The 13,925-nt window shown below is 48.6% G+C and overlaps 1 protein-coding gene across 2 annotated transcripts in view; it reads left to right on the top strand.

The window, feature by feature from the left end:
* ZCCHC14 (zinc finger CCHC-type containing 14) overlaps nt 1-13,925 on the top strand; it is a 59,005-nt gene that overhangs the window by 15,178 nt on the left and 29,902 nt on the right. For both annotated transcript variants that reach the window (XM_036832554.1, XM_036832553.1), the window contains exon 2: nt 10,223-10,346. In XM_036832554.1, coding sequence (XP_036688449.1) covers nt 10,223-10,346 — 124 coding nt within the window. The remainder of the gene's footprint in view (nt 1-10,222; nt 10,347-13,925) is intronic.

Raw genomic sequence — 13,925 nt, 5'->3', positions numbered from 1 at the left:
AGTAGTTGTGGCTCACGGGCCTAGTTGCTCCGCGGCACGTGGGATCTTCCCAGACCAGGGCTCGAACCCGTGTCCCCTGCATTAGCAGGCAGATTCTCAACCACTGCGCCACCAGGGAAGCCCCCGATAATATGGTTTTTATTCTTCAATTTGTTAATGTGGTGTATCACAAAATGCACACATTTTAAGTGTATCATGTGAGTGAGTGAGTGTTTTTCACCACTTGAGTTTTGGTAAATGAATGAACCCCTACCAAGATACAGAACATTACTATCACCCCAGAAAATTTCCTCATTCTGTTTTGGGTCAGTTCCCACCTTTACCGCCACCAAACCCTGCTCTCTCCTACCTCCTGCCTTTTTTCTTTTTTTTCTCTTCTACTTTTCCCCCACCATTGGTTAGTTCCACCTTTTCTGGAACTTCATTTAAGGGGACTCACAGACTCCATTTGAGCTATGGGCTTGCTTCGTTGCACTGTTTTTAGTGGCTGGTCTAGGGGTTACTGAAGTTTCACAGTCTGCCTTCCTGAGTTCATGTGGAGTGTGAGAATCTTGCAATGGTATTGTACCCATAAGGTTTCTCTGTCCTTCATGCTGTGCTTAAATATGTATTGCTTCTATATATGCTGTTTAGTCCTACAATATGTTTTTTGCTTTAATAGGAATATATTTTTTTAAAGTTAAAATAAAATATAGTCTTTTATGTTTACTCATGTATTTGCCATTTCTTACAGAAGAACCAGTTTGTTACCGTATCCCTTCAGTCTGGATGGAAATCTTTTCTTCAGCATGTTTTGGAGTGCAGGGCTGATGGCAAGAAAGTCTCTGTTTTCTTTTATCCAAAAATGCTTTGTTTTGCCCTGTATTGTTAAAGGGTGTTTTCACTGGATGTAGGATTCTTTGTTGACTGTTCTTTTTCTTCTAGCTTTTAAAAGAGTTGAGACATGTCTTCTGGCCATCATTCATTTTATGGTTCTGTATCCAAAGTGCTGTTTTCCTCTGGCTGGTTTCAAGATCATCTCTGGCTTTGGTATTGGAACAGCTTGACTGTGTTGTTTTCTTGAATTTATCTTGTTTGCTGTTCTTTGAACTTACTGGATCTGTAAATTTTTTTATGTCTTTCACTAAATTGGGGAGATTTTCAGCCATAATTTCTCCATGGTTTTTCCTGTCTCCATCTCTCTTTCCTTCTGGAACTCTAGCTGCAGGTATGTTAAACCTTTTGATATTATTCCACAGGTCCTGGAAGCTTTGTACTTCTTTTTTATTTTTCCCCAAAATATTTCTCTCTCTCTGTGTTTTGGATTGGACGCTTTCTGCTGATCTGTCTTGAAATTCACTGACTCTTCTATTAATTCCAAACTGCTGTTAAGGCCACCCAGTGGATTTTTTATTTCAGAAATAGCATTTTTTGTTTTAGAATTTCCATTAAAACTTGTTTTGTTATTTTAGGACAGGTTTTTAGAGCACTTTTAGGTTCCCAGAAAAATTGATCATAATCACCCAAAGTCCACAGTTTACATTAGGGCTCACTCTTGGTGTTGTATATTTTATAGGTCTGGACAAATGTGTAATGACATATATCCACTGTTACAGTATTACAGAGTATTTTCACTGTCATTAAAATCCTCTGTGCTCTACCCATTCACCGCCCGCCCCCCCACCCCCCCCGCAACCCCTGGCCACCACTGATCTTTTGACTGTCTCCATAGTTTTGCCTTTTCCAAATGTCACATGGTTGGGATCAGATGGTCTTCTTCACTTAGGAACATGGATTTAAGCTTCCCCCACGTCTTTTCATGGCTGGAGAGCTCATTTCTCTACAGAGCTGGGTCATAGTTCATTGTATGGAAGTTCACAGTTTATTTATCCATTCACTTACTGAAGGACATTGGTTGCTTCCTGAATTTCCATTTTTAGAAACAATTTCTGTTTCTCTACTGAGATCTCTTCTTGGTTCGTATACCATGGGCATACTTTCCCTCCCGTCCTGGAGCCTCGTTACGGCAGCCGCTTATCGCCCCTTGCCTCGGGCCCCAGCTGCGGCTCAGCTTGTGCCTGCCCTCCTTTTCTCTCTGTGTGGGTCTCGTTTTCGTTTCTTTATGTGTCTAGTAATTACGGATCGCTTCTTGGACATTGTGTGTGAGGCATTGTAGAAACTCTGGATTTTGTTCTGTCCTCCTGAAGGGTGTTGGCACCCAGTTGTGTTTGTTTGGTGTAGTGGACCTGGCTGGGCTCCTCCCAGGCCCCTCTCCGGTGTCCGCCGGCTGCTGCGGTCTGTGCGGCTGATTGGTCTTGGGGTGACCACCAGGAGCCTGCCCTTGGCGCCTGGCTCAGGGCTCACGCGGTGTGTGGGCAGGAGTCACGTGCAGAATTTGCTGTTCCCCTTCCGGGCGCTCTCCTTTCGGGGTTTCCCTCTCACTTTCCAGCGGCTGGAGTCCACCAGCGTTCCGATCTCTGGCTTTCCGAGTTGGTGAGGCTTGGGGGCCCTCCCTGAGCTTCAGCTGCTCTCCTCTCTGGCGAGGCCTGGGCCTGCTGGACATGAGCTCACCCGTGCACGTCTCACTTCCAAGCTGAGACCTCCCCCTGGTTTCTCCTGTGTTTGGTTGTGTCGGTTCATTGTTTTATATGCTTTGTCCAGAGCTTATGGTTATCTACAAAATATTGCTCTGACTACTCAGCCATTATTGATGGAGAACCACCTGTGTTTTGTAATCCAAGTGTTGTGGTCAGTGTAGACCACGTGTCCAAGAAGGAGTAATGCTCACCAAGGAAGTATAGCTGTGAAGGAGTGCTTCCTGCTTGCTGTGACTCGCGTCACTGTAAAGGTGAAGCTCTGGGCAGAGGCGGAGAAATGGGCTGGCCCGGTGCCTTGAGATTAGCGTGTCCTTTGGAGACTGCACGTAAGGTGCTTGTTGAAATGTTCTGGCACTCAGGGTGCCGAGGAGGGTCTGGTGTGTGAAAGGGCAGGCTCAGCGCCCATACCCGCGTACCTCTCACGGGCAGGGTCTGCTGACATCTGCGGCTGGAGGTGCATCTTGAATTCCTTGACCTGAGTGTCTTCTCTGATCACGCGTTGGGCCCTTTCCGGCCTGATCTTTCCCTGAACGGCTCCCTGGCCCTGAGGAACTCTGAGCAGCTCAGCCGTGCTCGTAACAGGCGTCTGCTCAAGTGGCTCCTATAGAAAGAAATCCCCAGGGCCTCTTTTACTCATACTTTCTGGACCTTTGCTACGTCCTTGTCTTCAGCTGGGTGGCTCCTGCTCATTTCCAGCTGCTCTGGGTGCCTGTTGTCCCCCATCCTGGATGCCCCAGGGTTCTGGACTGAACCCGTATCGTGGCTTGCACCCCGGGGGATCGTACAGCAACCACTGGAACATGTGCTGCTCTGCGAGGTTCATCTCTGGTGCTTGAATATTACGTCAAGAACCAAAATGGTCATTAGAGCCCAGTTTACTCATTATGACTAGACTTTGAGTCATGTTCTCAAAGAAAACCCCAGTATTTAAGCACACTTCTGGCCAAAATGTGCACGCTAACAATATGGTGTGTAGTATGCACTTAATGTCAAAAGTCCTGAGGGTAAAAAGGAGCGACTTTGACTGTGATGTCCACGAGAAGAAACTCTACCTGAAATTGACGTTGCCGTGCAGAGGACCACAGCCCTGCATTTGAAGTGGTTTCCACGAGTACACCGGTCACATGCCTTACGTTTTTCCTAAAGGGGGAGGGGCTGCCTTCCTGAATGTATTTTACATTCAGTGTTGTCTTCAGAGTTTATTGAGATCCCACGTGGCTGTGCCTTTTGAAGTTCTGGGTTTAATAATACTCCTGCGTGACCCTGTGTGACCCCTTGCGTCATTCGTGGTCCTCACCACTAACATTGCACCTTTCTCTCGACACCACTGTTTTTAATGCTCCCCCGCCCCCGCCTTAAATTTGCTGCCTGTTGTCTGCTCAGTTTTAGGAGAATACACCTAAGCTGTTGACATTATTTAAGATAAACCTCTGAATGAGAGGCTGGCAGTGCGGCTGTTCAGACGAAGCCTGTCCTGCTACGCCCTGCGCCTCGGCCACGTCACCAGCTGGACGATGGTGGCCCCTGCTAGGTGACAGGCTCCGGGCGCCTTCCCCCACCGCCGGGCTCTGGTTTAACCGCCGGCTGCCGGCTGCAGGGTGGCCTGGAGTTGAATTTCTGAGCTTCCCGGCGTGCACAGAGGCTGGGTGTGCGGTGGGGCTGCACCGCCCTGAAGGCTGCTTGGGAAGAGCATGGCTTTCGAGCCGCTTTGCTGGAACTCATCTGGTTACGTACTTGGTACCTTGTGCTGAGATTTTTGAGCAGTAATCGTTTTTTGCTCCCTCCTTTTCTCTTTTTTAATGAGCAGAGCCCTAGGGTAAGAAATATTAAAAGCAGTGTTTTTATGTGGAAAACGGTTTTTGGTTAGCTCTGGCTTCCGCTTGTCCTAAGTCAGCAAATAGCTTTCACTATTAAACTATCTATTTTCTTGTTCTGGGTTTTAGAGACACATAATCACTATTTTAGTAAAATGCTTACAAATCACTTTTCTTTTTGATTTTATGTATTTTTTTCCCATTGACTTAGAAATATTTAACATGTTGTTCTTTCCGGTATAGAGGTGGTACTTGGAAAACATGTTGAAAATCAGGGACTCTGTTTGTAGATGCTGGAGTTCATGCTTGTGCTTGGAGGTCCCTGGCGTTCATGAGCTTCAGCCAAGGAGGCCTTCCTGCCCAGCTCTTGGAGACTCGGGGCCCCCACCCATCTGTCCCTGCTCCTGGAAGCCCTTGCTGCAGGTGTTTGCTTGGCTGACTCCTGGTCCCACGAGGCCTCAGCTCCGCCGTCCTCCCTGGACCGCAGGGTTTCCTGTCCTGCTGGTGTCGCTCAGCACCTCCGACAGCTCCCAGACGCGCCAGGCCCGGGGGAGACAGGACAGCCGTGCAAGGGATGAGCAGTTGCGGTTTTAGAACTTGCTTTTGTTGGACTTTTTCGTGCTGTTTGCGTCTTGTAGGAAGGTGCTCTCATTTAGACGTAGTATCTTTAACTTTTCCCTTAATTCTAATAGTGATTGTTCCTTCCAGAAAAATTGAAAAACAGAAAAGTATATTTTAATCACTCAGGTAGTAAATACTATTAAAATTGTGGCATGTTTTCTTCTTTTTTCAATGCCTGTAATATATGTATCTATACGATTTATATATTACGAAATTCACATATCTAAGTGTGAGTGTTCTCCATGCCTTTCATTTTCTGAAATTATTTTTTAAAGGCTGCATAATATTTAATCATATGGATGTAAATTTATTTATTTATTTATTTATTTGGCTGCGTTGGGTCTTCGTTGCTGCGTGCGGGCTTTCTCTAGTTGTGGTGTGCGGGGGCTACTCTTCGTTGCGGTGCGCGGGCTTCTCATTGTGGTGGCTTCTCTTGTTGCGGAGCACGGGCTCTATGTGTGAGGGCTTCTGTAGTTGTGGCTCGTGGGCTTTAGAGCTCAGGCTCAGTAGTTGTGGTTCGCGGGCTCTAGAGCGCAGGCTTAGTAGCTGTGGCTCGCGGGCTTAGTTGCTCCACGGCATGTAGGATCTTCCCGGACCAGGGCTCAAACCCGTGTCCCCTGCATTGGCAGGCAGATTCTCAACCACTGCGCCACCAGGGAAGCCCCTGGATGTAAGTTTATTTACGTACTTAAATATTAATCTTGCTGGATATTTATGTCATTTTTTTTTTTTTTTCGGCCGTGCTGCATGGCTTGCAGGATCTTAGTTTACCAGGGATTGAACCCATGCCCTCAGCGGTGAAAGCTCGAAGTCCTAACCCCTGGACTGCCAGGGAATTCCCTGTTTTTGTCTTTTTAAAGCTAAGATGAACCTTCTTGCCCACAAACCTTTGTATCGCTGGCTATATTCTTAGGATAGATTCCTCCCAGCGGGATTAGTGGGTCCAAAGGTACAGATGTAATAAAAGTTTGTTACATACACCTAATTGCTGTTGAGACACTTGCACCGAATTGCGCTTGCTGGTTGGGGGTGAGATTGCTTGCCTGTGACATGTGAGCATTGCTCGTAAGGGCATTTGTCTACCTGTAGTTGCAGTGTGCTGATCGCTTGTCACGGAAGAGCCCACCTGTAGGTGGAGTGTCTATTTAGAGGGGGAGGCAGCCCCCAGATTCCAGGGACGGGGATGTGGAAACCGTGGGGCTGCCTGGACCTGGACCCTGGGCGTGGTCAGCAGGGCAGCTTTGCGTGCTGCACTTGGGGTGTGGGTAGTGGGGTTGAGCACAGACCCTGCCCCCGGATTCGAGGCCGCCCAGGGGAGCTTCCCTGCGGGACCTCGTGGGCACGTGCCCCCTCCACGTGTCCTCACAGCGCCGCGTGTTGGCACTTGAGGCTGTGTAATGGCCTTCATGGCTGGCTGACACGTGCAATGGTCATAGCAGCCGCTAACATCTCACTGAGTCCTGGCTGTTTTTCCAGCACACTAACTACGTTAAATGCTTTTCATTTAATTCTCACAAAAACCCTACGAACTAGGTGCAGTGGAGGAAGCTGAACGTTTGCCAGACGAAGTTTTGGCCGTGGTGGCATGGTCAGCGGGCTGCGGCCGCGGCTGTGGAGCCGGAGCCGTGCACGAGATGGGGTCGAGGGGCTCCCGGCTGAGGGCACAGCTGGGGCAAAGGCCTCCCGGCCGTCGGTCCCGCCCCCGGTGGCCGCAGTGGATGGAGCGGAGGGGAGCTGAGGGGGATGTCACGGCGGTGACAGGAGCCAGACCCCGTGGGCCGTAGGAGAGGCCCGCTGTGAAGGTGAAACGGGAGGTTCACCTTCCCGGCCGGCAAGCACGTCCGGCGTCGTTTAGAAACAGAGCCGGCTGCTTGCAGGAAAAGGGACTTTGAGCCTAATGGGAAACATCCGTCAAGGTTGAGCTGGGCTCTGTCATTGGAGAGCATCTTCTCAGCGCCTTCCCCGCAGCAGTGGAAGGCGACACTGGGAACGGAGCGGGTCTTTATTCTCGCGTCCACCAAGCTGCTGACTGGCCCTGCTTGTGAGCCTGAGTCAGAGAGCACTTGAGCTGAACTGCGTAGGTCACGTGGGGCAAATTAACTTGACCAAAAATAACCCCAAACAGCATTTCTGGGAAACGCAAGTGAAGACAGCTTTCAATGTAAACAAAGGAGCAAAGTAAAGATAAAGGCTTGGTTGGAAAAAGTGAACATTTGGAAGACTAGGAAGAAATACTTTGGGGAAAAAGTACCGAGGAAAACAAATATTATTTTTCCAGTAGTTACAGTTTTAAAGAGTTTTCTTTCATGTATTTATGTCAGATGCAGTGCATACATTTTGATGGGGAACTCACAGATTTTCCCTTTCTGTTTGTAGCCACGGCACATTGACCTACACCCTGTAGCTTTTCCTGTGAATCCAGGGAAGGAGCTCGCTGTTCTCCTCTGGAGACAGTCAGACATCTGGACGTGGGGCCCTGGGAGCTTCACGCACAAAACAAAAGAAACACACCAGCGTCCCGGCCGCAGTCCAGAAGTCCTGGTTGGCTTGGCGTGGTGTTGGCCTGCATTCTTTTAGCACCCCGGGGTTCCGCGTGCAGTCAGGGCTGAGAACCCCGTGCGGGTCTGCTTCCCCTGCTTCACGAGCTGCGTTCTCCAACCACAGTGTTAACCAGAGGGGCTGGAGGGCACTTGGTCCACTCTTGCACCCCCTCCCCACAGGCTGAGAGTCTGGAGGAGGGCGTTGTGCTCTGGCCGTTTGGGCCGTTGCAGGGTGGGCAGGGGCACGTGTGTCTGTGCTCGGGGCAGGGAGGTTCCTCGCTGGCCAGCAGGCCCAGTGTTTCCGTTGTCGGTTGTTGAGACAGCCCAGCCTCTCTCTCCTTAGGGCCAGGACTTAGAATTACTTGCCAGGGCAGCTAAGAGAACACAGGGGTTCCTAGGAGTCAGATCAGATGGGGGGAGTCTGTTGCCGTTATGTTCAGTGTGTAGCTGAAAATGGGAACCTCCTGAGTTGTTTCCCAAAGTAATATTTACTGTTTGGAATTTAAAATCGTGCTCTTTGAGTAATTACTTGTACCTATTAGTGCTGTTATCTTATTTAATAGGAGAGAAGTTCATTTCTGGAATACTCTGACCATTGAATGATGAAAGAAACTTTGCCACACCTAAAGGAAATAATCCAATTTAGTTAAATTATAAATATAAGTAACTGAAAAATGTAGCTGTCTTGATAACATCTTGGTAAATGGTATCAAATGAATTGACCTTTTGGAGGAATACTGGGTGGGGAGGAGCTCTTTCCTTGAGCTACATAAACTTGCAGACTCACCAGACGTGCGGTGAGTTGCTGTCCTTGCGTGGGGTCCTTGCGTGGGGTCCCTGTGTGGCACCGTGCGCAGCAGGGCGCCTTCCTGGCCGGAGGCTGACAGGTGGAGCAGGCGGAGTTTGTTGCGGGCAGCCTGCGGTCTCGCTGCGGCTCCGTCTGTGAAGGTTTGGGCGTCCTGTCTCCGAGGTGGCAGGTACAGGCCTGCCCTGCAGGAGTGGTGCCACCTCCACCTGCTCCACTCCCTCTGCCTCTGCCTGATGCCCCAGGCCCGGGGTTGACACAGCAGGGGACGGGGCCGTGCTGCCGCCCACCTGCTGTCCAGGTAGCGAGGAGGACCAGGGACAGTGAAGGCCAGAGAGCTTCCTGACACGGGTCAGGGTTGGGACCAGAAGTCATGCTCCACTTTTTCCCAAATCTTCTCCTTTGTTGTGTATGTAGGATGGTGTTTCTCCACCGTTTTTGTTTTTTAATTAATTAATTTATTTATTTTTGGCTGCGTTGGGTCTTTGTTGCTGGGCGTGGGCTTTCTCTAGTTGCGGGTGAGCGGGGGCTACTCTTCGTTGCGGTGCGCGGGCTTCTCATTGCGGTGGCTTCTCTTGTTGTGGAGCGCGGGCTGTAGGCGCACGGGCTTCAGTAGTTGTGGCGCGCGGGCTCAGTAGTTGTGGCTCGTGGGCTCCAGAGCGCAGGCTCAGTAGTTGTGGCACACGGGCTTAGTTGCTCCACGGCATGTGGGATCTTCCCGGACCAGGGCTCGAACCCCTGTCCCCTGCATTGGCAGGCGGATTCTTAACCACTGCGCCACCAGGGAAGCCCCTCTCCACCTTTTAAAACTCACCTCTTTTGATAAACTTTAAAATTTAAATTTTCTCTACTGTCCTTTGAAATTTTGATGTACATTAAATTGTGAATATGAAGACGTTAAAGCATTGGTCATTTTTATTCTTCTAAATCCTACAAGTAGTAAATATATTTGGCTATAAAATTTTCAAATACTCGTCATTATTAAGGGGAAAAAAAGAAAGTTATTGCACCCTCCCTACCCTGCCCAAGAAAGCCTCCTCTCATTTCTTGAAGTCACTTAACGGTTACCAGTTTGCCGTATCCTTCCGGGCCCTGTTTATTTACACATGGACACGTTCACTGTAACCCTGAGACGGGAGGGGGCACGGGACACTCCTTCTGGCTTGTTTTGGACACTTGGTCTAGGTGAGCTTTTCTTGCCGTGCAGAGTGGGGATCTGTGGGCGGCAGTCCTTTGTTTATTGGGTCTCTATCAGTAGCTGTTAAGGTGTTTTCAGTATCGTACTATTACCAACGCTGCGGTGAGCGTCCCGCCCCACATCTTTCTCACGTGTAAGTACTTCGTATGAAAATTCCCAGAAATGGAATTGTAATGTAATTTTAGAATCTGCTTTTTTAAAATGTACTCCCAAATAGATCAAGTTGTATTCTGTTCTTTACTGGGTTTTTTTAAGGGCATTTTATTATTTTTTTTCAAGATTTATAGAAGGACTGTATTAAGTCCTGCTGTGTAATTAATATTATAGGAAACTCTATGATTTGAAGAAATAGAAAATCAGGTTGTGCCTCAGATATAGGTATATGATTCCTGATGGCTTGGTTAACAGTTTCTATCCAGCGAGTGAACCACTGGCACAAGACTTCCACGTTTGCTCAAACTTGGGATGTTTTTAAGTTTCAGTGATGAGAGTGGGTTGGTGAAATTTTTGTCTTTTGCCGGAAGTGCTTTATAGTTGCACTAGTAATACACATTTTATAGAAAAGTTTGAAGCTACAATAAACTTAAATGTCTTTTAAATAAAAATGGAAATCATTCCATATGAACTACATGGAAGAAAATAAGATGTTTCTATTTTTGTCCCCTGAGGTCACTCCCAGGACGGAGACCCCCGTCAGCAGTGTCGGTAACAGTTTGGAGAATGCCCTGCACACATCCGCCCATTCCACTGAGGAGTCGCTGCCCAAGAGGCCTGGAGGGAAGCACTCCAGAGGTGAGCCCTTGGTCCGCAGGGTCAGAGGGAGGAGCGTCGGATGTAGGAGGAGACGTTCGCAGTGGCGTTTGGTTAAATGCTCTCAGATCTTTGGGGATGCTAGTCTTAGTAAGATGTACTATTTTTCTAAATTCTGCAAGTTACACACGAGTGGATCTCGGCTGTAAACATCTCACATCTTGATGTTTATTAAGGGGGAAAAAGTGAAAGTTGTTGCGCCTCTCCCCGCCCAACACCGCAGTGGGTCCTGAATTCTAGGGCAGCGCCGTCCTGTAGCGCTCTGTGCAGTAACAGTATGTTCTCTCTGCACTGACGCGGTCGCCACCAGCCACGCGTGCCTTCCAAGCCTGGAAAATGTGGCTCACGCGAGTAAGGGCCTGAACTTTTAGATTTATTTCATGCAGTTGCACTAGCTCAGCGTGGACAGTGCGGCTCTGGAGATGGCAGGGCACGTCTGGGAGGAGGCCGAGCTCCCTGGTTCTTGAACGTCTGGCTTTGTGCAGCCGCACTAGACAGAGTCGGGCTGGCTGTCCCCCGGCCAGCTGTGTGGGGTTTGGGGGGCTCGCTGGGGAGAGACAGGGCTCTCTGGGCCTCCTGGTCTAGAGCCGGGCATGGGTGCCTGGAAACGCGCTCGGTGTCGGTGGGGGGAAGATCGCCCTCCTAGCAGCCCTGGGAGCGCATGGTCGGCTCACTTCTGGCTTAGCTGGAGGCTCAGTCTTTCTGAAGACACAGCAGGACCTCAGTTTCCGGGTGGGTGGTTGTCACTCACTCGCTCAGGGGGACTTCTTCCTTGCATGTGTCGTCCAGGGAGGAGCGCCTCCCGATGGGGCGTTGCTTCCTTTGTCCCCAGCCTGTCCCCCGCACCTTTGGAGCCTGTGTCCTGCAGTCTTAAGGGGAAGACCTTTCCTTCACCATTGTGCTTTTTCCTGTAGGCACAATTATCAAGACCCCCCTCGTTCCTGTTTTTTAATATAATTGCCAGTTGAACGGCTGTGTCTGTCACTCTCTTGCCGATGTGCCTGGGTGCGGGAAGGCAGAACTGTGGTAGGACCGCTATTGTCTGCTCTCAGACATCATAATGCTTAGAGAATAGTCAGCCAGACCTTGCTAATTATCTACGGTATTCTCCAGCCAGTGGTCATGGGGATGATGGTCTCCTCCGCCCAGAAATTGACCAGCAAGTAAACCTGGTTTTGTTGTTTGCACTTTCCCCAGTGCCCTGTTACTGCTCTTCGCAAAGTCTGAAGCCACTCTGAGTGTTACTAAAGTTTTCTTGCTGTCTTTTCTGTATCCCACTTCTGTTGTGGGTTGTCTCTGCTTCTTAGAAGTTTTCAGTGACACAATTTAACTTGTAAAGAGGTCAGACTTTTGTATTTCTTCAGTTCTGAAGCTCAGGGGACAGCAGTAAGGACAGTCTGACACCGACTGCTCTTGTCAGGTGGTGTCCAAGCTCGTTACATACATTAACTCATCTGATCTTCCTAAGAACCTGTGGGGCTCAGGTATAAGCTGGTTCATTCTAACAACAGCCCCCATTTCACAGACAGGAGAACTGAGTCACAGATAAGCAGCGTTCCTAAGATAAGCTGGGATCCCAACCCTGAGATCCCAACACTTGTGTTAGAAGAGAATAGAAAAGGAAACTCAAGTACACATGAAGTGAAAGCGTTACCTTTTTCTCTGTACTATTGATTGCGAAGATTTTCAGGTACAGCCTTCCTTGGGAAGCCGCTTGGAGTTTGTGGAAGCCCGCCAGGTGATGCCGCAGTCCCACGGAGCTCGTTTTGTTCAGGGATTAAATAACTGCGCCCAAGGTCACGGAGCTGGAAAGTGTCACGTTTCAGACAGCCTGTATGACTGCAGAGCCCCTGGGCTTCCCTGGCCCTGCCGAGTGGGTTGTGGGCCTGTCCTCTCTGCCCTGGCCTCCTGTCACCCGTCTCCGCCACCACACAGCTTCGTCCAGCACAGGTGCTGTCATACCTGGGCCTTGACCGCTGTGTCGCTTTGCCCGCTGGGCCCTTCCCTTTGAGGTCTAGCCCCACAGCACTGCTGTGAACTGTGTCATTTTTCCATCACTTCCGGCTGCTCCTGTGCCTCGTGCGTACTAAGGCTGAATAAAACATTTGCCTTAACACATAAACAAGTGACTTCCTCAGGCCCCTAGGTTCAAGTGCCGTATCACCAACCATTCCAATGGAGTGTGTGTTCATTTCCTATTTTTGCTACTTTAGAAATATGTTTTATCAGCTTTATGTTTTCTGGATCAGGTACTGCTTTTGTTTCTATATTTCTGGAGAACTAACAAATTAATGCAAGGTAGCTAGATGATAAAAAATAAAAGAAAAATAAGTTACAGAGTTCTTAAATATAACATGACCTGAAAAGATGTAGGAAAGAGGATCAGTTTAATCAGCATAGTAGTGAATGTTCGAATTTTAAGGACAGTTAAAAGAAGCAGCGTTTTAAAAAATTATTCCCATTAACACAGACAACTAAATGAAAGTGAGAAAGTAACTTGATATTTCAGGAACATCATTATTCAACTGAGACTTTTAAGAATACAGGTTTTCAATTTTTAGATGAAAACTAGCTTTCAATAATAACAGTTGTAAAGCTGGAGGCATCTCAAATATTAGTCTGGTTCAGTTTCTCTAAGTATGAAGACACTGAGTTCTGTTGTATAGCACTTGAGAGAAGAAGGTGTTGTGCTGGAACATGATTGTTTTCATCTTTGGCTTTACTCATGAATAATACCCTCTTTACTGTGCTTTCTTTTGGCACAGTTTTGGTAATTTTTGGTTTCTTGTTATTGAGTGTACAGAATTAAGCTATTTAATAAAGATACTTTGAAATCAAGTAAAACACATAATTGGCAGAAAACTACCAACCACCCAGTTTTTTCCAGAAGACTTTAGGGAAAATGTTCCAAAAGAGTGCCGCATTCTTGGGACGTATTAAAGCCATCATCTCTAGGTGTCGTGTTCTCTCGGGATGAGGTGGCCATCAGCTCCTGGAGACCGTTTGAAGGCCCTCGGTGGCCCTTAGGCTGTGGCGGTTAGGCTGAGCGAAGGTGGCCCTTAGGCTGTGGCGGTTAGGCTGAGCGAAGGTGGCCCTTAGGCTGTGGCGGTTAGGCTGAGCGAAGGTGGCCCTTAGGCTGTGGCGGTTTTAGCAGGAGCTCCACGGGCTGAGGTCCGGGGAGTGGTTTTCTGGTCCTGGCGGTGTGGCTGCTGGAAGTCGTCTGTGACTCCGCCAGACCCCGCTCAGGCCTTTCAGGATGCTTGTCTGGGCTGTTACTACGGGGCCTTTTGCGGTCTCTTCTACGCACATCTCCCTCCCTCCCTCCTTTTTCAGTTACGTTAGTGTTCTGGTTTTTAAATTAGGCATTGATCCAATTATAAAAATGGTAGTTCAGTGCAATTACACATCTTAGTGAAGGCGGTGTGCTCTAACTTGTAAGATTTGAGGAGAATTCCTAGTGTACATTGTGAATAAGAAAAGAAGAAAGGTTTGAACACACGAAATGTTAAAAGCAAACAGCACACCACCTTGCTCTTTGCATCTCTACGTGAGAGCAGGCTG

The sequence above is a fragment of the Balaenoptera musculus genome, chromosome 19 (genome assembly GCF_009873245.2).
Source record: "Balaenoptera musculus isolate JJ_BM4_2016_0621 chromosome 19, mBalMus1.pri.v3, whole genome shotgun sequence".
Lineage (NCBI taxonomy): Eukaryota > Metazoa > Chordata > Mammalia > Artiodactyla > Balaenopteridae > Balaenoptera > Balaenoptera musculus.
Note: the sequence above shows the minus strand (reverse complement) of the source record. Positions and strands in the feature narration are given on the sequence as shown.